The sequence below is a fragment of the Neolamprologus brichardi genome, chromosome 7, assembly GCF_056152115.1.
Source record: "Neolamprologus brichardi isolate AB-2024 chromosome 7, ASM5615211v1, whole genome shotgun sequence".
In the NCBI taxonomy this organism is placed as follows: Eukaryota; Metazoa; Chordata; class Actinopteri; order Cichliformes; family Cichlidae; genus Neolamprologus; species Neolamprologus brichardi.
In genome coordinates, this window is record NC_142110.1 from 4,446,577 (window position 1) to 4,469,616 (window position 23,040).

At 39.8% G+C, this 23,040-nt stretch overlaps 1 protein-coding gene across 1 annotated transcript; it reads right to left on the reverse strand.

Moving 5' to 3' along the window:
• Window positions 1-12,208: 12,208 nt before the first annotated feature.
• On the reverse strand, window positions 12,209-22,514 carry mapk12a (mitogen-activated protein kinase 12a). The gene is made up of 12 exons (XM_087842891.1): window positions 22,221-22,514; window positions 19,269-19,398; window positions 19,105-19,163; window positions 18,901-19,012; window positions 18,790-18,819; window positions 18,606-18,653; window positions 18,305-18,419; window positions 14,306-14,377; window positions 14,107-14,186; window positions 13,846-13,924; window positions 13,582-13,755; window positions 12,209-13,467 (listed from the first exon to the last, which is right to left on the reverse strand). The coding sequence occupies exons 1-12, from the start codon at window positions 22,337-22,339 to the stop codon at window positions 13,388-13,390; spliced, it is 1,098 nt and encodes a 365-aa protein (XP_087699017.1). The 5' UTR covers window positions 22,340-22,514; the 3' UTR covers window positions 12,209-13,387.
• Between the last annotated feature and the right edge of the window lie 526 nt (window positions 22,515-23,040).

The following is a 23,040-nucleotide window of genomic DNA, read 5'->3' on the forward strand; positions in this document are numbered from 1 at the left end:
GTTTCAATGTGGATTCACACGCGTGTCTGTTCATGATCGTTGAGCCACTCTTAGCCGTTTCAGGAAACAGTAACATGTGGGCCATTATCGCCTCATTAAGCATTTAGAATCAACATAACAAATGCTAATTCAAGCCACAGTTATTTTTGACTTGTTTTCTTTGCGGGTCCATGAGAAGACTGCTGGTTGGAGCACATCAACTTTTGCTTACCAGAGCAACTCGATGCTGTTATAGTTGCTTAAAACTAAAGGAAAGGTGTGAAAACACGTTTTAGATTGAACTGTAATAAAAACAAAATATAGACTTTAGCTCAAAAAAGTTGCAAAGATATGACAGTTGCCCGTCCACGACGCAAAGCTCTTGTTCCAGCACATCCCAAAGGTGCTTTATTGGTTTGAGATCTGGTGCCATTTCTCACTGTCATATTCCAGAAACCAGTTTGATCTTATCTCTGTGACGTGGCATGCTATCCTGTTGGAAGAAGCCATCAGAAGATTTGTACACTGTGGTTATAAAGGGATGGGCAGGATTAGCACCAATGCTCAGGTAGGTTACTAAAGGGCCCAGACTGTGCCAAGAGAATATTACAGCATTACACTATTACACAACCACCAGGCTGAACCGATCCTGTCTACTGATACAAAGTAGAATGGACACCATACCAGCTTTATTTGTAAAGTACATTAAAACAACAATAATGGACCAAAGTGTTGCACAGAAGAATAAATAAAAGACAAAATAAATATGGAATAAACATAAAATACAAATGAAATAAATAAAAGACATAAAACAAGAGAAGAACATTAGCCATACAATAAAAAAATACAATAAAGATCTAAATAAATACAATAGTAAACATTGCACAATGGACATGGAGAAAAATGGGTTTTAGTAAGATTTAGAAAAAGATTGAGAAGGTCCATGATTTCATGTTGTGTACAGCAAATTCTCCTTTGACCAGAAAACATTTCACTTCATTGTTCTTAGCTGACACGGATGGTAAGGTGTGGTCGAATGCTGCTGTAGACCATCTGCTTCAAGGTTGTGCAATTAGAGATGCTTTCTGCATACCTTTGTTGAGTTACTGTTTCCTTCCTAGCTGGAAGCAGCCTGGCCATTCTCCTTTGACCTCTGACATCAGCGAGGCATTTTAACCCAGATAACTGCAGCTCACTACATATTTTCTCTTTTGGGACGATTCTCTGTAACCCCCAGAGATGGTTATATGGAAAAATCCAAGTAGAACATCACTTTCTGATGTACTCGGATCAGCCTGTCTTGCACCAACAACTATGAACCATCACATCACCTTTCCTCTCCATTCTCATGCTCAGTCTGAACTTCAGCTGATCATCATGTCTAAATGCCAAAATGCATTGATTTGCTGATGATGAGTGGATCAGATGCTCTAAGGTACAACTGATTTTGTACACAAGGCAGGATTTTCTTGCAGGTTAAAATAAGCAAGCTTATACTTTGTATTAAGCTAAGCTGACCAAGATATAGGACTCAAAATTCACAACAATGACATGGTCATTTTCTTTTGTGTTAAAATGGATTAAAATCCAACAAGAAATTACAAATATTGAGACAATACCTCTATATTTCTTCTCTTCTCTCACCCCAACCGGTCACAGCAGATGGCCCCGCCCCTCCCTGAGCCTGGTTCTGCCGGAGGTTTCTTCCTGTTAAAAGGGAGTTTTTCCTTCCCACTGTCGCCAAAGTGCTTGCTCATAGGGGGTCATATGATTGTTGGGTTTTTCTCTGTATCTATGAAGCGCCTTGAGGTGACTTTTGTTGTGATTTGGTGCCATATAAATAAAATTGAATTGAATTGAATTGAATTATATTTAACTGAGCTCCTGAGACCTTTACAAACCAACGTTGGGGCATTTGTTTGATACTCAGGAGATAACTTGTTTTTTCAACATCATTACCAGCTCGTAGACACAAAATAGAAAATGTTAACTCATGAATGTTCAGGGACTAGTTATTATTTGGTTAGGCAGATATTTGGCTACATACAACCTGACAGTCAGAGACAGGTCATGTGAAAAAGAAAGTATTAACATGGCATGCAATCTTGGGAACAGCTAAGTTCACTAAGTGATGTAATAGTTTGTAGAACCACCTTTAACAGCAATGACTTGAAGTAATTGTTTTCTGTAAAACTCTATGACCATGTTAGTCTCACAAATCATTGTGGAGGAATTCTGACCCTCTCTTCTTTACGCTGCTGATTCAGTTTGTTGACGTTTGCATTAGCAGTCCATTACATAACAGCACTCTTAGGGTTCAGTCACATCATTGCAGGTGTACTGAGGTCTGGACTTTGACTGTGCCATTGTCACATCTTGATTCTTCTCTTTTTCAGTCATTCTGTTGTAAATTTGATGGCGTGCTTGAGATCACTGTCCAGTTGGATAATTTGGGCCATGCTTTAGCTGTCGGATTGATGGCCTCGTTGTTGACTCACTGACTGCAAGGTGCCCAGGTCCTGTGGTTGTAAAACAAACCCAAATCATCATACATCCACGACTTGATATTTGGTATTAAGTATTTGTGCTGATATGTTATATTTTTTTTGCCAAACATGGCGCTGTGCATTATGGCCAAAAATCTCCACTTTGGCAGTGTCTGTTCAAAGGACATTCTTCCAGAAGTCTTGTGGTTTTTCAAATGCAGCTTTGCAAACCTAAGCCGTGCTGCTATGTTCTTTGTAGAAAGAAAAGGCTTTGTCTTTTCATTCCAGAACCCATTCTTGTTCAATCTCCAAAAGTTGATTCTGTTCATCTGGACGTAGCGTTTTCTGGGAGAAACGTTTCGTCACTCATCCAAGTGACTTCTTCATTGGTCCACCCCAAGGATCGGGTCCCCCGACACAAACAGATTAACATAGTGTACGCTGTTAAGTGCAGGAGGATTGCCAGGATTTATACATCGGGGAAACCAAACAACCTCTGGCGAAGCGGATGGCACAACACAGAAGAGCGACCTCGTCAGGCCAGGACTCTGCAGTCTATTTACACCTACAGGCCAGTGGACACTCTTTCAAGGATGACGATGTAACATCCTGGACAGGGAAGAACGCTGGTTTGAGGGCGGAGTCAAGGAGGCCATTTACGTGAAAAGGGAAAGACCATTTCTGAATCGAGGAGGGGGCCTAAGGGTACATCTTTCACCATCTTACATGCTGTGATTGCAGCCATTCCCTCAACTCTCTGTGAATGGTACTCATGGCCATTGATCAGTGGTTGTTGATCAATGGTCATGAGAATTTGCATAATTATGATGAAGGAACTGACCTCACAGCCCATTGTTCCTTCAGTGGGCTGGTTTCAGTCATTATGCAAATGTACTGTTTATAAGATTGAAACCTGCAGTCAGCTGAGACTGAAGAAGTCACCTGGATGAGTGACGAAACGTTTCTCCCAGAAAACACTACGTCCAGATGAACAGAATCAACTTTTGGAGATTTATTTTCCTGGATGATTGAGAATGCATCAAGACATTCTTGTTCAATGTTTTTTTAAATTTTGCTGTCATGAACTTTAACATTTAACACGCTAGCTGAGGCCTGTACAGCTCTTGGTTATTTTGACTTTTCTCTGAGCATTGCATGGTCTGATCTTTGGACGAATTTGCTCTGACATTCACTCCTCCGAATGCTCCAGACTAGCAAATGGTCAAAACGTTTGCTCTTATTGAGGTGGTCACAGTGCTGATCAGCTTCTCAAGTACACTTGATTAGCAGCATCTGGCTGCTATTTAGCTTCTTTTTATTATTATGGAAGCATTAACCCTTTAAAGCCGGTCAGAGCGGCACGCTCTGTTTTGCGTAACTATTTTTAAATCCCTGTAGCACTGCAACCACGTAAGCTAGCGCAATAATATTTTTTGCATATGAAACCAGAGGAGTTGTACTTACATCTTATGCCATCAGCTTGTCCTCGGTCACAGTTTCCTTCCACATATAGCTTTGCAAAAACTGCATAAAAAGCGCTTGCAGCAACAAAAACATAATATTCCAGAAACACGCTTTGCTGATCCGATCAGCTGTTCCTAACACTTCCTATGTCCATCAGCGTGAACTATCGCATGTCCGCCATGACCTGCCCGAAACCGGAAGTGACATCACTGGTTTTTTTACCATCAAGGCCTCATGAGCCTATACTGGTGTTTTTAAAAGTTATGTTTGACTTTATGACTTTCTGTGTCGTTTCTGGGATGCTTAGGACTCATATTGCACTGCTGGAAATAGTTTATTTTGATGCATATGCTGCTTTTTTGCAAATTTCCATTATAATATTTATTTTCGTTTTTCCTGCAGTGTATAAAAATTGGTGTATTTCAAAAATAAAACTATGAAGACACTCAAAATAAATTTCCTGTGGTGGGAAACTGTTTTGTGCAACTTTTTTGTATTTACAGTTTTGAGGGATAAGCCTCTTAAATTTCTCTAACTAGAAATAAATGTTAAAAAAAACAAAAACGATTTTCAATTTTTGTTGTAGTTTATTGCACTTTTTTTGCAATTTATGTAATTACTATGCACTTAATGCAGACATATTATTAAAATCTAGGCTGTAATGGTTGTATTGATGTTTAGCAACTTGAAATGCTCCCAAAAATGGCTCCACAGCATGTAAAAATATAATATAAGCTCTGGCGGACTTGGTTCTATGGTAGGTCTTAAAGGGTTAAGGGTGTACTTATTTTTCCACAGTACTGCATAGAGTTGTGTGAAAACTTTGTTTTTCACATGGCTGTATGTTAGCCACATTATCACTGGTCTTCTATGAAGTGACAATGAGGGACTGGGGTCACCCCACATGATTCCTGCTAAACATCCTGTCAATCTATAACGCGGCACATGTGCCACGCACACAACTTCCTCTCTCGTTTGTCTATTGTTGTTATTCATTTTTTAAACAGAGGAGATCCACTCCACCTTACTGTAAAACACGGCCACGTCAAGCCAAAAACTGCAGCCATGTCAGCAGACAGTCTGACCCTGGAAAGGAAAATTTAGACTTTGCCAGTATAATGTGAGCAGCTTATTTTGATCAGTCGTGCCTCTTTTTTTAACCACTGCCACTCCCTTGAGGTCATGTCAGTAAAGTTTGGTTACAAAGCAATTACATGATCAGTGTTGTGTCTTGTAATAATATCCTCAATACTTGTTATACAGTAGGAAAACATGTGGGTATTTATAGAGCAACCAGATACGGTTATGTCATAAGAGCAGAGAGCCAAGTCATAAACATGAATGTAGGAACAGAAAGAAACCAAGGGTAACAAAAAGAAAACAAAGTCATACTGTCTTTTTACTAACTTGCGGTGACTAGATTTAAAAACGATGTCTGGTGTGGTATCTCCTGCCCACGTGGACAGACATGAGGCAGAGAGACTGGGGCTGTAGCCCAGTCCCAGGGCTCTCACCACAGCACTCGCTGGCATCTCCCAGTAAACAGCCATAAAACAGAAAATATCCTCAACACAGATGCTGACATTCCTCACCACTACCATCAGTCCCCCATTTGGAAAAAAAGGAGGGTTGTTTTGTTCTCTGCCATACCACCGGTGCATGTGTTTTGGAGAGAGTTTCCTTTATTCAGCACGGACGGGTTTTAGTAAGGAAAAAATGTGAAGTTTTAGCTCTTCCAGTAAGGACGTACACCTGAAAGCAATCATCAGCTCTAAGCGCATCAAGCTGGGCAGATTGAGAAGATTTTGATGGTTAATATAACAAAGTTTAAGGGATTTGACTTCTGTGGTTACATTTTTATCCACTACTGTCAATAACGCCCGTTTATCTTTCAACCTTCACATTCGTACGCGAGACAAACAATTTGCCTTTTTTATATCAGAGGAAACACAGTATAGAAGCCATCTGGCATTAAAACAAGTACTTCCAATTTGGCATGATACTGGGTTTTATATTATGAAACCCACTTACATAAGCTTAAGAAGTAAGAACTTTAAAGCAGCCAACTCTGACTGTTTTTATTTTCTGCCTCTGGATATTTCACGTTCCATCAAACACTCACCCTGTCACAGAAGCAGCTCCCTTAAAATCACAGGTCATGTGATATACTGTGACCTCTCACATCTGAGCTTTTATCCAAATTGTTGTCTTGACCCCTAAAAAAGTGATTGTTAAGGTCACTTCTGACTCCTCGTGCACACTTGGCCATAAAATCTATCTGGTTTTACTATCCAAAGTTGACTTCTGTTAAACTTACATAGACGTAGCCCTTATTTTGAATCTTATAGCATCCTCACCTTCAGGGCATCTTAAGCATATAAATACACACGCATACAAACGTGAACAAGGATTCTGGTTTTCCTAAGGATATGATAAACTTTATTGATTCCACAAATTGAGCATATGGATCGACAGAAGAGTGGAACATGTTCTGGGAATTCCTGTGGGCCTTTTGATTCCTTTTTTTTCCCACCGTGAAAACTTGTCACCATAGGAATCCATTTGAACAGAATGACTTCAAGCTGCAGCGAGGAAACTGCAAACTTTTAACAACTGCCTTTCAAGCCTGCAGGGGGGATGGGAAGAGTTTGATAGTGAAAAGAACAGTGGATTTTAGAGGCTTGCTTAAACTCTGTCTGTTATTTCTAATAAAAGTGAAACATATCGCACGAAAGTGAATGACAAGCACTAAATGAAACAATGTAGCAGATAAGAAAAAGTTTTGAATATAACTTCATTTTCACTATATGATTACAACGTAATACTGTCAGCTGTTGTGTTGCTGTGATTACTGTAAAGTGTAGCACATGTCCTCAGCTGCACAGCTTTGTCACAATTCCTGTACTCCGTGCACCACACGGGTACAGGAATGCTGTTATTTTTAGAATTTTAATGTTTACCCTAACAAAGACCAGTGGCCAGACATAATGAATATGGGGATCTTAAGAGCAGCAGCTAAGGCTTATATACAAACTGGGAACCACATTACACATCCACAACAGTCAAAGTCTAAAGAAGAAATAACTGAATTATGGCACTTCTAAGTAACACATTACTGTAATATGATTACTTTTTCAAGTAACGAGTAAAGTAAGGGATTACTATTGCAAAAATGGTAATCAGATTACCGATACTTTCCCGTAAGAACGCTGCGTTACTAAAACCATGATTTTTTGCAAGAATGTCTCATGACAGTGACGTAAGCGAGTGCAACGTTGGCGACAACAGCTGTGTGCAGATCAACAATAGATCATATATCGAGTGCAGAGAGAGTATGAGCGTGCAGCATTTAAAGCGTGGAAGTACTGACCTTACTTTGAGTTTGATTCCATAAAAAGTGACAAAAACATTAGTGTCCTTTGTGCGTGGGAAGAAAACTTCTTTTTACAGCGAAAAAACCCCCTAAACAAGCACCAAGTGCGCAATGACGTAATGGGAAACTCACAGAGAAACTGCCGTATCCTTCCACTGACCGCTGCGGCACACCTGCACCAGGGTAAACCTCCGCCTGCCCGACTCCTGCTTTACAGGTGAAAATAGAGCAACAGGACCGCTAGTCTTTGACTTTATTTATTTTCTGCTGTGTTTTACTTGCATCTATTTGAAAGACTGAGTGTAAACACACAAATATTTTATTTTATGTGCTGGAATGTGCAGAAAATAGGTTTAAATGTTAAACTAATTTCTTCAAGTCAGAGAATGGTGCATATAATTAAATTTTTGCTTGATGCATAAAGTTAAAAGATTAAAACTAATAAAACAAGTTTTAAAAAGAGACTTTTCCATTTGATTACATTTTGTATGATGGATTACAGGTATGTAGAAAAAGTAGAATTGGGCTGACAGATCTATCGCTTTATCACCTATTCAGGTTGTAAATCGTGTTTTTAAAAAGTAACTAAGTAACTAAGTAATTAATTACTTTTGAAAATAAGTAATCAGTAAAGTAACGGGATTACTTTTGGGGGGAAGTAATCAGTAATTAGTTACTGAAGTAATCAGTAATTAGTTACTGATTACTTTTTTCAAGTAACTTGACCAACACTGCTTCTAAGTGAATAATTTTACTTTCAACATCGACATTCCCCTTTACAGTCTTTACACTTGCTAAAGTAAATCGTTGTGCTATCCTTGTACTACTGCTGTGCTACCTCTGTTAATTTGAACACCCGCATTTACACCATTTAACTGTATTCACAAAGAACAGTACATTACAATTTACATTCCATTTCCTGTATTTTTTACAGCTATTTGTTTCAGTGCCTGACTTTCACCTTTTAGAAACTATCATATTATTTATTGTATATAATTGAGAGAGTTGTTAAAGTGAGGCAGTTTAGTTAAGTGCGTAGACAGTGTTCACAAAGAGCTTGTTGATAGAAAATCGAATCCAGGAGACAAGCAGAAGCTTCCTAACAGCACCCACTGCAGAAACACTTTAATTACATAAAATCACAACTCCTGTCAATAAGCTAGAGCTATATTTACTTGTTACACATATTGCAAGTCTCGAAAGCAAGCTGTGGTCAACACATTGTCCTCTATTTAAAACTACAATGATTCCTCCTACTCAGGGGCTGACTCCCATCAGTCTTAAACGTGACACACCACAGCCCATACATCAACACATCACATATGGAAACTGAGTTCTCCTCGGAGAGAGAATGCAATCTGTTACAGACGCTCTTAACATTGTGTATATTCCACAGAAGTCTTCAAACAAGCTGTGGATGGCTAATGAATGAGCTAATGTAAACTAAAGTGCCCTTTCCCTCAGGCCCTCTGTATCTCTTGCAGTCTTTTTCTTCATCTCCTCTTCCTTGACTTTCATCCAGAGTGGCCTATCTTTCTTTTCTAATTTCACATCTCTTTACTCTTCCCTATGTCCTTTTTCAACCCACCCACATCCTGGTGGGTTCAGTGAGTTGGAGTATCTCCCCAAAGTATTAACAGTGGTTCCATGTGAGCCTCTGGAATTTCCTTTATACTGTGTGCAGCAGGTCCTGCTCTCCTCCTGAAGGATCCCATGGACTTGTTTGCTTCTGTATACATCTTACAATGATCAGGGCAACATTAATGAAAAGAGAAAGATTGACATAGACAAAAAACTCTCATGTTGGCCAATTGTGTGGCTCACCATTATCAGGGTTCAGTGAGCTTGACCTCCACTCATGCACACTGGGATATAAACACAAACGAAATAACACTGAAGCTAGAAAGTTCTAAACACGAGTATTAATTTGCTAAAGCAAACAAACAGAAAACATATTAACTTGCAAAGTTTCGTAAATGATTACAGATAATTTCCTCTCCCTTTCAAATTGGGAAAAAATGATTGCATCCACTTCAATATGAGCAAGCTTACTAAAAAAATCCACCTGTTTCTTGCCAGTAGTTGCAGGGATATGCGCTAAATATATTCAGACTGTCATACAGAATATTTGAATTTTCACATTGTTCTTGATGCGCTCAGCCATTTATAAGAAAATACATGCATAAGAAAATGTTTTATTGCTTCTCTCTTTATGCCAGCGAATAGCCACAGCCACACAGATCCAAAATGACACATGGAACCAAGAAAATAGCTGCATGCTGAACATCGTGTACACAAACACCCTGCTATTTAAAAATAAAATTTCAGTGCAAAAGCTCTCAAACACACAATGACAAGGACATTCAGCAAGCTGGCAGACTTTCACTTCAGCTCCTGGTAAAACGCCAATCAATTTATCGCTGCTGAGCCCTTGAATCTGTTTATTTTATCTCCAGCAAGGACATGACAACTCAGATTATCTGGAGAATAAACACTGTCACTGTGGTTCATTTCAATAAAACCTGATGAACTTGGATGGCTATAAAGAACTGATTTCATTCTCGTGGTGACAGCACTGGCTCTTATTTATTCAATCTTTAGCTGTCTGAGTTTCTGCTCCGAGACAAATGATGCAAACTGTAGAATTTCTACGCTCAAAGGAAAATTTTTCACGCGGACAAACTAAAATGAACTCTAGGGATGCATGAACTACAAAGCACCCCAGCAAAGACACTGTTAATCCTCTCACCATGCTGAGATTCATGGTCATGTACCTCCCCCAGACGCATGAAGTAAACAGAGTTATAATTTATGACATTCCCCTTCAAGAAAGGAGAGTGACCTGGGTCAGATCAGTGTTTGGGCATTGCTGTCATTCCACACGTGCTCCCTCTTGAGTCTCTGGCACTCTGATGTGAATAAATGAGTGTGTGAGATGTGCATCCAACTGTGCATGCCAGTTGTATCCATCTGTACACGTATAAACTCTATACACATGCGTCTTTGGAAATATGGTGCTGGAATCCAGCACGCTGAAAATAAGCTACAGGATTAACAAACATGTGCTGCTGTGTTGGGGGATACTCTCCCCTCTGCTTTCCTGTCTGCAGCGGGAACAGAACTCTGTGACTTCTCTGTGAACTATTCAGCATCACCCCAACTTGTGTGTGAGGACACAACATCCATGGTTTGGTTTGGAGAAGCTCAGGCCCAGGAAGGAAGCTTGTCCTCTGGAGAGTCGCCCTTTGGAGTCAAGGATCTGGAGTTCACTAGCTTGTTAAATTCAACACTATCCAGCAGAAGGTTGAGGAATGAGCAGAATTTAAAGGCAAAGATGAAATCTGCAAGAATGTTAAAACATTTGTTTCTTGAGCTCATCAATCATATTCAGTGCAAAGTTGTTAGTGTTAACTAAAGTACAATAAATCACTGTAATACTACCATGACAACTTATCTTTGACCGGTTTGAGCATTAAAAATAAAATAACAAGTCTGTCCTCCGAGAACAAAAGGCTAAAAACAGTTTGCTCTCATGCTCACTATGACGATGTTAACATGCTGATGTTTGCCAGATGGACTATTTCGTTTATCAGTGTTGAGCATAATAACATTTACTTATTGCCATTAAACATGGTGTATGTAGGCTGATGGAAATGCCAACAGTTTTCAAGTATTTGTCCAAAAAGGTTTGACCTGTTTGTAGAGCTAATGGAAAAAAAGTAAAGAACTTACTCTTTTGTAAAGCTATTTCAGTCTAGACCTACACGGTGGGTCAACCCATGTCAGTTTTTAGCACAGCCATGTTGTTGCTTGTTTACATGCTGCCCCCTAGTGTTAAATTGTATGTTTGTTAAGGACATGGATATGTTGCTTTTACAAGTATATACCGAACTCCTAACAACAGAAGTGGAGTCCAGCCTTATATTGATTATTTCTTCCATTTTGTTCATTATAAGTTGTTTTCATTGTTTGGCCTAAAAGTGAAGATACTGAGGTCAAACGTAACTTAAGGTTCTGTATATGATGAACCGTTTAAACAGAACATCTGCTCGGAAAACCACCGCAAAAAAAAAAGACATTTTCAAAGAGAACCTTTAATATAAAAACTGCACAACTGGAAACATTTGTTCACATATAACTAGAGAAGGTGTGTTTTGCAACCTTTACAAAGTCTAAACAATCAGAAACCTTTGGTTTTGAAATTAAAACGTGAATGTTTGTGCATGCCCTGCTGAGGGATTTCACATGAACCACAGTGCACATACACACCCACACACTTCAAAACAAGCTGCAAATAATGCGGAAGTTGCAAAATAGCATATTAACATAAATTACAAGTGTTTGTTAATAATTGTACTTTTAAATACAATACAATTAACTCAACAGCATCCTATTAACAATGGGTTTTTTTCAAAGATTCTTAGGCTACATCCACACGTACCCGGGTATTTTTGAAAACGCAGATTTTTCTATGCGTTTGCACCTTTCCTCCACACGTAAACGGCGTTTTCGGTCACTGAAAACGGAGATTTCTAAAAACTCCGGCCAGGATGGATATTTTCTAAAACTCCGTTTTTGCATTTATGTGTGGACGAGAAAAACGGAGAAAACGCAGAAAACACAGCGTCAAAGGTGTGCGCCTTTTTTTGACGTCACAGTGTGCGCCACGTTATTGTTTCGGTGAAATGAATTTCTATGATACTATTACTGTTAATTGTACTCTCTGCAGTGTTTAAATGCTTACATATACACACACAGTTACTGTCCCTCCACACATATGACTCGGTTCTGCTTCTATGCCCCAACTGAGGCTTCTAGACTTCTGATTGGCCAACATTTCTACATGGTTAGGAATATAGCGCCACCTGCTGCTTTGGCATGTCCTAGCAGCGCTTTCCTTCGGGATTATTTTTTAAAACGAAAACGGAAAATCTCCGTTTTCAAAAATACCCGTGTACGTGTGGATGTAGCCTTAATGAATTTCAATATTTCTATTTCTAAAATACTAAACTTCTTAATTAAAGGTGGGAATATTTAAATTGTACCAGGTGATAGATAATCATGGATTCAGTAGAACTATTAGAAAAAAATATCTGTACCCCTGAAACTGAAATTGGAACAGTTCTGTGTTGTTTTTACTGTTTTCCTTCAGGTTCTGTGATTCAAGCACAAATCAAAAATAAATGAACAAATGCAGCATTAAAATGCCAAGTATCTGCTTTAAGTCACGATGAGTTTGTGAATGGCTTTGCATCAGTAGTGAACGTGTCTTTTGGGAGATAAAGAGACGTGAATCCTTCCACAGCCAAAGCTCTGGTTGGAGAGACACACAAAATAGACAAGCAAATGGTCACATGTGACCTTTTAGATTAAGGTAAAGTTTTCTGTAAGTACAAGGAATAAAATGATAAAAGAGATACTAAAGGTGGTTGATTTGCCAAAGTTAAAGGTGAATCACAGGTGAATAAGTCTTTGAGATGACAGGAAAATCCTTTGCACTTCAAAGCTCCACTTCATGGCAATACTCTCAAGGAAGCATGTGGACATGTTTCCTTGTCAGTGTTCAAAGTTTTTCTCTAAGCTGTCCTTGATTTGATAATCCAGCTGAGCTCTATTCCTCTTACTGAATATTAGACTAAAGGCAGGAGGACCCATGACAATTAACAGCTTATAGGGCAGGGCTGTAGCCAAGGAGAGCACCGCCAGGGATGATACAAGTGTCGACTGATGTTTATGGGTTAATGGCTTCATTAACTTCTCCACAGATGTTTAATATTCAGGCATATCTGTCCAAAGGATTCTGAACCTATAAACTTTGGGTAATATGTACTCACACAGTCCTTTAACGTGTTACTATAAAGCCACTTGATTTGCAGCTGAGACTTTGTATTTTAATGAAACATTTATTATTTTAGAACAAATAAAGTGTCTACTTAACTGTCGTGAAAAATCCCACAGCAGCTTGCACTTATGAGAACAGGGCCAGTTTACATTCATTAAGTTGAGTTTTCATAGTTGAGATTGTCATTAAAAAAAACGTGTTTGTTTGTTCTGGTTCCAGGTTGCAGCGTCAGCTCTGTGCATGTTACAGTGAGGTTTCCTTGGAAGGGTCCTTGGCTTCCAGCACAACAGGCTTGAAAGACAAGATCTCTGTGAAGGTGTGACCTAAAGAAAGCAGCACAGCAGGATATTAAACAATAGCACGTAGCTCACACTTTCCACCTCCTTTTGCCTCTGTCCGTCTGAAATTGCAACCTCAATACGCCCCTTCATTCTTACGTTTCCACTGGTCCAAAGTCAGCTCTGCATTGTCTAGCGAGTGATCATATGGCTGTGCTTCCGTCTCCTCGTCTGGGTCTCTAAACTCGGTGAAGTAAGGCAGCGTGAGAGCTTCTGCAGCAGTTACCCGTTTTTCTGGATCTACCAATAACATTCGCTCCAGCACTGACACGGCTGAGTGAGAATGATGACAAGAGAAAATCCATTTGGAGTTTGTTTACCAAAATGAAAACACATCGAATTAAAGGCCTGAGTATGTAATACCTTGTGGATTACTTGTGGAAAACACCTTCTGAAAGTCTTTCTTTTCCACTTTTCCAAGGCTTTTGAGGTAGGATTTTGCCTAAGAAGAGACAGAGAGGACAACGAATAGGCGAATAGGTGTTTATTAACTTAATACTGTACCAATAAAGTCCAACAAAGCACTCAAATCTGCCTCCAGTTCCTAAAATGTCATTGTTTCAAGCACAACTAAGCACCACAACAATCTTTAGCACCACAAAGTTACACATTTTTGGAACTCACATCCTCAGAGTCTAGTTTTGATATAAATTCCTGTGATGGTGTTCCTATGAGCTTCATGATCTCAGTCAGCTGATCTAGGTCTGAAGAAGAGGTGTTAAGGCTCAAATAAGAATAAAAAGGTACAATAAAAAAGATATTAGGTTAGACAAAAGCAACATGTTTGTTTTATAACTTGTGGGTCAACAAGGTGAAAGGATACGGTCACTGCCTTTAAAAAGAGGTTTTCCTTGCAGCATCTCTGCCATGATGCAGCCCACTGACCAAATGTCCACTGAGAAAGAAGAAATAAAAAGTAGAGTTGATAAAACGCCAAACATTTAGTAACCCATTCTAAAACAAAGTGTTACAACAGCCCCACCTAGTGGATAATAACTGAGACAACACCGGGCTTAACAGTAAAACTTTTCATTTTAAAAAGATATTCTTAGTAGTTTTGGCCACTTTCTTATCTCACCTTACTGACATCTTCTTTTTGTACAATAACTTCAGCATATTTTAATTAATTCTTCTCAATTTAATTTAATTGTATTTATTGTGTGAATTCACAACAATAGTCACCTCAAGACACTTTAAATTTTAAGATAAAGATGCTACAACATTAGAGGGAAAACCACCACAATCAGACGATCCCCTGAGAGACAACACTTAGCAACAGTGGGACAGACATCTGCTGTGACGTTTAGGATGAAGGGAAAATCGTCCAAGTTACAGGCCCTTCAAAGACATAGATTAATATCAGGGACTGTTTAAGTGCCTTATTTTCCAGCATTTTTATTCCCTAATAACTTTAGGAGTAAATAAAAATTAATTCTTCAGGACTGGACACATTTAAACTCTGTGACAAAACAGCAAAAACTACAAATTAAAGCCAAAATCTTTCTTTTGTTCACTAAGATTTATTCTATAACCAGCTGAGAATCAATTATCACAGGATATATCACATTTTTGCAAATTGTAATGTGTAGATGTTAACTTGGATGTTTAGTCTATTTTCTGATAATTAACCACAGAAAACTTAAATAGGTCTGCTTTCTGTAAACATTCATGGCTTATGTTGTAATATGAAAGCACTTGTACTCTTTTTGGATCCTTCTGTGTTTGTTTGAGAACCCCAACATCTATTTCTCAAATATATCACTATATCCATCCGCTGTCATAGACAGCAGTCACAAAGGGACCAGTGTTAACTGCTAATACTGCTCATGTTGTCGCAGTTATATTGCCATTCCTGACGACTGTCTCGACAACTTGAACATCTTCAGCTGGGGCTCATGAACTGGAGAATAGCTCTCATTTCTGCAGGACTGTCTTACCGGATCCTAAAACTTGCCCTTTTCTTTTTCGCTATGAACATCATTGGGTCAAACACTGAACTGAGAGGAGGTGTGCTGTGCTCAAAGCGTTGCCGTAGGGTCAGGATGTGATTGCTGTTGTAAACGTTAGTTATAAACCGGGTCTGGCTGCAAGTTTTTAATCATTGCTCCAAGTCTGTCACATAAACCTTGTGACACGTATCATTTGTGAAAGTAACAGATCACAAAGCTTGCTGAGATGTTGACTCTTTATATTATATCCCCATCTGGACTAAGCTTTACACTCTCATGATGATCAGACAGAAAAGTCCTTTTTTCACAAGATTTTGATGTGTGGACACTGGGCATGTTGCTTATGACCAGTGTTGGGGAGTAACGGAATACATGTACCGCCGTTACGTGTTTAAAATACAAAATATGAGTAACTGTATTCCGTTACAGTTAGCGTTTAAAAAGGTGGTATTTAGAATACAGTTACTTTGTTGAAATAAATGGATTACACGGCGGTACTTCCCTGTTTCATATTGTGGCGTGTCAGGACTGTTTGGGTTTTGTTTGACAGCTACGTTCTGTTGTTCCAGGTGGCAGCGTTACGGTTGCCATGGTTACAGGGTGACGCTCTCTCTCTCTGCGTGTTTCCTGGGTGAGAGAGCGCCTGTTGTTGTTGTGCTAAGCTAATAGGCAGAATGCTACAGGTATAGCTCTAAAGAATGTAGCATCATAGGCAGTGTAGTCCGTGCTGCAGGGAGAATGGACTGCCATACACAGTTATGTGTCTGTGATAGTGATGGGATTTTCCCATCGGAGCTCTTTCGGCTCCGAACCGGCTCTTCAGGTTGTTTTGTTGCTTTAATTAATTTATTATTAACAATAATATAAAATTATGCACAAAAGGAATTACTTTCGGAGTTTGTACATGCTTCGGAGTTTGTACGTGCTTCGGAGTTTGTACGTGTTTTTACGTGTTTTGGCGTTTGTACATGATTTGAAGTTTGTATGTGCTTTGTCTCTAGGGGCCACCGTAAATATACTTTTATTTATTCACTCCACATAAAATGTAATAAATAAATCATATAATACAAAAATCAACTATTCACATTTCAAATTTTAACTATTTAAATTTTCAGCTTTTTCCTTTTACAAATTTAAAGTGAAACAACACAAAACACTGCAAACCACAACACAATTAAATATAAATTAAAATATGAAAACAAAAAGAAGATGCATATTCTCTGTCATATGGGCCTGCATGAATAAACTTTCTGAATCCTTTATCATCTGCAACCGAAAATAGTTGTGGATGATTACTATACCTTTCTAATGTGAAGTTGTTGTCCCTGGCTCTCTTTCTCTCCCTCCCGCTCTGTTCCTGTGCTACTGAGTGTAACTACCGCCCCTCCCCCCTCTGCCCAGCATAAAGCACAAGGCTCGCGTGCGGAGTGAAGCGGGAAAAAAGTGCGAGAGAGAGGCTGAGAGAAAGAAAAAAACCCCCATGTGACGGCTCGCGATAAGGAGCCGGCTCGCGTCGTTCACGTCAAAGACCCGGCTCTAAGAGCCATTTCGTTCGCAAACGACCCATCACTAGTCTGTGAGTGAGGGAGGGAGAAAAAGGAAAAGTACGAGCTGTCATCGAGCAAAAACGGGAGCTGGAAGCTTGTAAATATAATAATAACCACTGCAGCCAAGAAGAGAGCTTGACGAGCCCAGTTGTAAGTAAGCTATTAAGACTCGACTGTACACCGTGTTCGTGTTTTCCTCCAAAAACAATAAGTTCTGTTGGAGCAGCTTTTCAACGCCTCTCTCTGTCTCTCGCTAGCAAAGTTGACCCAGACAACAAAGTAAAGCTAGTTTTCGGCTATGAGCCCGACACAGAACCCACCGTATTAGCCAGAGGTCCCTTTACTACGGTTCGGAGCCGCGGACCTTCAGTAACAGTAATAAATCACAGCAATAGTACATTCATGTAGTTGTAAACAGCATGATAATATATTAAGTAATCCAAAGTATTCAGAATACGTTACTCTCATTGAGTAATGTAACGGAATACGTTACAGAATACATTTTGGGGCATGTATTCTGTAATGGAATACATTTTAAAAGTAACCTTCCCAACACTGCTTATGACCAATCGCAGATAGTTGCACAGTTGCAAAACACACATTTTAGAATATTGCATACATGAATAGTGCTTGTTTGGTCAGTTTAATTTCCCTAAAAAGTATATAAAATAAAACATTGGTAAGTATGAAAAAAAGATCACATTAATGGCATCAGAATGGAGGCATAAAGGAGACCTTAAGTTGATTTGACCACCCTCCTATCCCATTTGGTCCCTGAAAATTTACCCAAAATTGACTTTGTGAAGTTTCATCTAACGAATTAGCAGAAAACAGATCAAACATTTAGGGTACAAAGACTCGGTGTTCTCTATGTCCTGCCAATTGAATTGTTGCACTTTTTCCTCTGAACATTTAATGGGACTATCTTCTGTCAGGGAGTTAAAAGAGCTTAAAAAATACTAGAAAAATAAGAGAACATAAAAAGCCCCACATTTCAACACACCCCACGTACTCTGAAAAGAGGGGATTCATTGATTTTTAATGGAATGACCCAGCAGCAAAAATCCCACACTTTAGGGTTAATTTAAAATTAAAGCTAGACAAACTCTTTGCCATGTTTTCCCTACAGCTAATATTCTCCACCTACAAGCATCGGGCACTGTTCAAAGGAACATCTAGGAAATGGAGTTAAGCACACAGTGAGTAGAACAACCACTTTGTGTTGTTAATGATCTGGTGCTAATGGGGAGCACTGAACTTGACACACAGATAGAAAGATCACAGTCAGAGTGCTTTTTTTTCGCCCCTGAATGAGCTCTACATTACCCGTCTGAGTGTAGTGCATCCAGTTCAGGATCACCTCTGGGGCTCTGTACCAGCGAGTTACTACGTACCCCGTCATCTCACTGTCTGCCTGCCTGGCTAAGCCAAAATCCAAGATCTGCAACAAACATTAAAGTAAAATGAACAAGTCTTAGTAGGGACTTAATATAAAAATATACAAACCAATGAAATTCTGTCTGGTGCAGTTATCAGTGTTATTACAGAACTCCGTTTTGACAGTGCACGCAAATAAAACAAAAACTGAGACACGATTGTTTTTTTATCAGGGTGTGTTCGTGTGTACCTTGAGCTCGCAGTCTTGGTTGATAGCGAGATTTCCTGGTTTGAGGTCCTGCAAATGTTGACATGAAAAGACAAGCGACGCCGCACCATAGTAGGAAGAGAAACACCAACAACCATTTATCTTAATACTTTTCACATATTTCACATATATGTATGGTGAAAAATACATATTAAAGAGAGCCTACCCTGTGAATGATACCAGCAGAATGGATATACTGCAATAAAGGAATGCAACGAGCTGAATATTTTAACATAGTAATAATGGATTGGCAGCTGATCGAAGCAGAGCTCCTTACCTTGAGCCCTTTAAGCATCTGGTAAACCAAATACTGAATTTTTTCTTCTGAGAGCTTCTGCATCTTCATCAGCCTCCCCAGATCTGTCCCCATGAAGGGCATCACCAGATAACTTGGAGAATAACAAAATAACAAATGCTCTTGAGGATTTGCAGATTTTCAATATCTCCATGCTTCTGTCAGAGTGGCAGAACAAGTACTTACAAATCACGAAATCTGTCCAGAGAGAGGTCAGCTGTAAACACATCTAACAGGCCAATCACCTGCATCAGGAGGAAATGACATCAAATCAACGTTTCATAGGAGGCATGTGTCTATAAAGACATTCGTTTGCTCATTTTAACAAGTTTGGACTTTTCTATGCTCACATTTTCATGTTTCATGTGTTTGAGAAGCCTCAGCTCCCTGTAGGCCCGTTTTGCAAAGATGTCAGACTGGAACGGTCTGTAGAGCTTCTTGATCGCCACCTTTGCTCCTGTTCTTGAGTCTACTGCAGAGCTGAAGGAGATATGAACACGATATTGTGCAAACGTTTCGAGAACAACTCGCATTTTTTAAATATTTTGCTAGGAAAATTAGAAACAGATGATTTATTGAAATGTACAAACATCCATCCATCCATCCATTCGCTTCCGCTTATCCTTTTCAGGGTCGCGGGGGGCGCTGGAGCCTATCCCAGCTGTCATAGGGCGAGAGGCAGGGTACACCCTGGACAGGTCGCCAGTTTGTCGCAGGGCCAACACACAGGGACAGACAACCATTCGCACTCACATTCACTCGCACATTCACACCTAGTGGCAATTTGGATTATCCAATTAACCTATCCCCACAAGCTGCATGTCGGACGGTGGGAGGAAGCCGGAGTACCCGGAGGGAACCCACGCAAACACGGGGAGAACATGCAAACTCCACACAGAAAGACCCCGACCTGATGGTGGAATTGAACTTCTTGCTTTGCGGCAACAGTGCTAACCACCATGCCACCGTGCTGCCCAGTATTTATGTACAAACATAAATGAAAATATGTGAATTTGTGAAATTCTAACAAACATAAAAGTCAATATTTTGTATGACAGCTTTTATTCTTCAACACAGCCTAAAGTTTCTTAGGCAAGCTTTCTTTTCATTTCTTTAAGCTTCAGGAATAGTTCTGCTTCTTCAAAACTCTTCTTTGTTGGCTCTTTGTCAAGATGATCCCTCACGGCTTCAATAATGTTGAGGATCAGACCCTGCAGAGGACAATCTATGACTGATAGTTCTCCATTGTCTGTTGGGTGTTTTTCTATCCAGGTATACTTTTACTACATTAGCAGTGTTTTTGGAATCACTGACATGCTGAAAAAGGAAGCCACTGGCAATCCGATGTTTTCCAGGCGCTTTTCCATGGTGGATCAAAATCATTTTTGCATTCATAATTCCATCAGTTTTGACATGAATAGAACCTCAAACCATGACCTAGTATCCACTGTGTTTTACAGTTGGCTGTAGACACTCACTGTTGTATTTGTCTTTCAACCTCCTTCTTATATATCGAAGATTTAAACCAAAACTTTAAACATTCTTATTCATCGCTCTGTAGGACCTGTTACCACTGCTTTTCAGTGTAGTTTGACATACCTTGGCCTTTCTCCCTGTTTTCATTCCTTATGACTTCCTGACAGCCATCCTTTCACTGAGACCATTTCTGATGAGGCTTCAGCAAGTAGCAAATGGATTAACTGAAGTGCCAGATGCATCTCTCGAGTCTTGTGTCAGGGGTTTGCTGGATTTTTTCGAGTTTCGAGTTTCTTAAGGACATGTGTAACATATGTGTTAAATACTTTTGAATTTCACCCAAAACACCTTTTTTAAAATTAAATATGTCATTTTGCATCTCAATCTCCTACCTGTGTGATCTGAGTCTGTGTGCGTTCGTGTGTGTGCGCGCTGCGTGGTGACGCAGGCGCGCGCATGTGTGCCCGGTCACAGCTCCTTTCAGCATGGCCGGAGGAGAGGTGTACTGGCAGTCGCGTGACACACACAGAACAGACACTTATTTCTGTGTTGCAGATGTGCAGTAAAGAGCCAAAGACCCAGTACTGTCTCCTGCCTCTTACTTTCACGCCAGAACACAACGCAAAGACGGGCGTAACACGTGAACGGGTTACACATGACTTTCAGATACTGCTCATGTGTTATAGACAGTTTTTTAAGCTGGCCACTTATTCTTTTCCAGTTTGTTTATTTTTAAAGCAAACACTGTTCACCAAACCAACATGGGCCAAGTTTCTACCTAAAAATATTATTTCATTCTTGTTATATTTGGGACTTTACATACACTTTACAACAGAAATAGAAACAAATTATTTGGTTTTTTTGTGATGGGCCACTAGTATCAAAGCACCTAAAGATAGTGTCTAAAACCAGTTCTTTGTTAAGTTGTTTGTTACACAACAGTGGTTAATCACTCAACATTGGTGCTTCCTTTTATGCTTGAATGATTCATAGGTCAACATTCCTCTGAAAATGGTCAGATTCAAGGAATAGTGAAGTGAAAAAGAAGCCAATGTCTAATTAATTTTGGAAGACTTTCGGAAAGCCTGGATAACTGATGCCAGAGAAAATATAAAAATATTAAAGAAAGTCTGGTTTCTTGGAAGCAAAGATATCAAGATATCTGCACGGCACTATACATATGCGATGGCGTGAGACAAATTTTAAAAATAGCCCATTATTACTTCCTGTATGAGGAAATCTAGACACGGAACATTCCTGGTTAGGCTGTGTAACTAAAAAGTTGGTTCCTTATCTTCGGTTGAGGAATTGCGTTTTTTAGTCCAAATCTGTTTACAGGCAAACACTTGCTCTGACGTGGCTCGGCTGTGATCTCTGGCTGGAGCGGAGTTGTTCATGTGTTATTAAGTTGTATTCAGTCGGTCAGTGTCCGCCCAAGACGTTAATCATTGATAACAAAGGGTCCGCATGCTGCGAGACGCACAAAGGTGCCTGAAAAGCCGCTTTTTACTATCGTGCTTTTTTTTTAACTTGGCTCAGCTTTGCCATTTCACACACAAATGTGCTGCTCGTAATTAAGCTCTGTTGCTGTCAGGGTGATTATGTAGAACGCAAGTAGTGCTGCTGCAAGTGTCTCCATCATATCAGGAAGTGAAGCAGCATGTGTTCAGCGGACCGTAGATACTTTTTCTTTTGTTTGACTGTGGCACAGTGCAGCCGTCTGTATGGCACCATCTGTTCCGTCGCTCTCTTTGTTTCACCGCTCCACATCAACCAGCAGTGCTGTCGGCTAATAGTTTCCTCCAATTTCTTAAGGTTTCACTTACCATACCGTCCCGTACGCTCCGGTCCCCACCTGCTTCAGATCCCGGTACCGCTCCGGTACTTCCCATGATGTTTTGTTAATTTCCAGGCGGTGATAGCCCGGTCTGATTCGCGTATTCATCTTATCTATTATAAACTCGATAGGCAGTACAGCACAAGCCCCCTTTTTTTAAACTTGTTTAGGCTCTTCCGGCGTTACGATCTCATTGTCCCAGATCCCACCTATGCGCTCACCCGCGATCATTGCGCAGCTGTACTCAGGGCGCACCCTGAGGTCGCTAAAAGCCACTCCCGAGTCCTGCTGTAGTAGGCCTACAATTAAAGGTGAAGAAGAGAAGGCAACGTGAGAGAAACGAGCACGTATCGAAGAAAGAAGCGCTTTAAGTGCGTAAAACCTGTTTAGCAACCTAAGGATATGATTTCATTTTATAAATACACAAACGAGTGACACATTAAAGAAGAAACAACAACCTTGACTGAAAACTAAATAAAAAATGCTCAGAGTAAACATCTAAATGATGTTCAAATAGGGGTAGACAATGCTTTAACTGATAGGACAGATGGAGTCACTCGTTGGTTTAGCGAGTAAGAAATTGGCGTGAAACGCGCCTTGGCTTTCGCGATCCGGTTGTCTTTGTAACTTGCGTGTTTGCCACATAGTCTACATTCAATTGTGCTATTTAGGAGCCTACAAAGAGCAAATGTTTCAGGCGTGTTGGAACAGGAACGTTACTCAAGCCAGGAGGCACCAGCTGCGCTTTTAGAAATCCTTGAACGTGTCACCCAGGTAACAGAACAAGGAAACAAGCCTATCACAAAACC

Bases quoted from the DNA above. Each gene is read 5' to 3' on its own strand.
- mapk12a (XM_087842891.1), bottom strand. From the start codon at position 22,339: ATGAATACGCGAATCAGACCGGGCTATCACCGCCTGGAAATTAACAAA. The intron at 19,013-19,104 runs GTAAGTACTTGT...TTATTCTCCAAG, and splicing joins CTGGACAGATTTCGTGATTT to TTATCTGGTGATGCCCTTCA. The intron at 13,468-13,581 runs GTAAGAATGAAG...TGCTTTCTTTAG, and splicing joins GACTTTGGACCAGTGGAAAC to GTCACACCTTCACAGAGATC.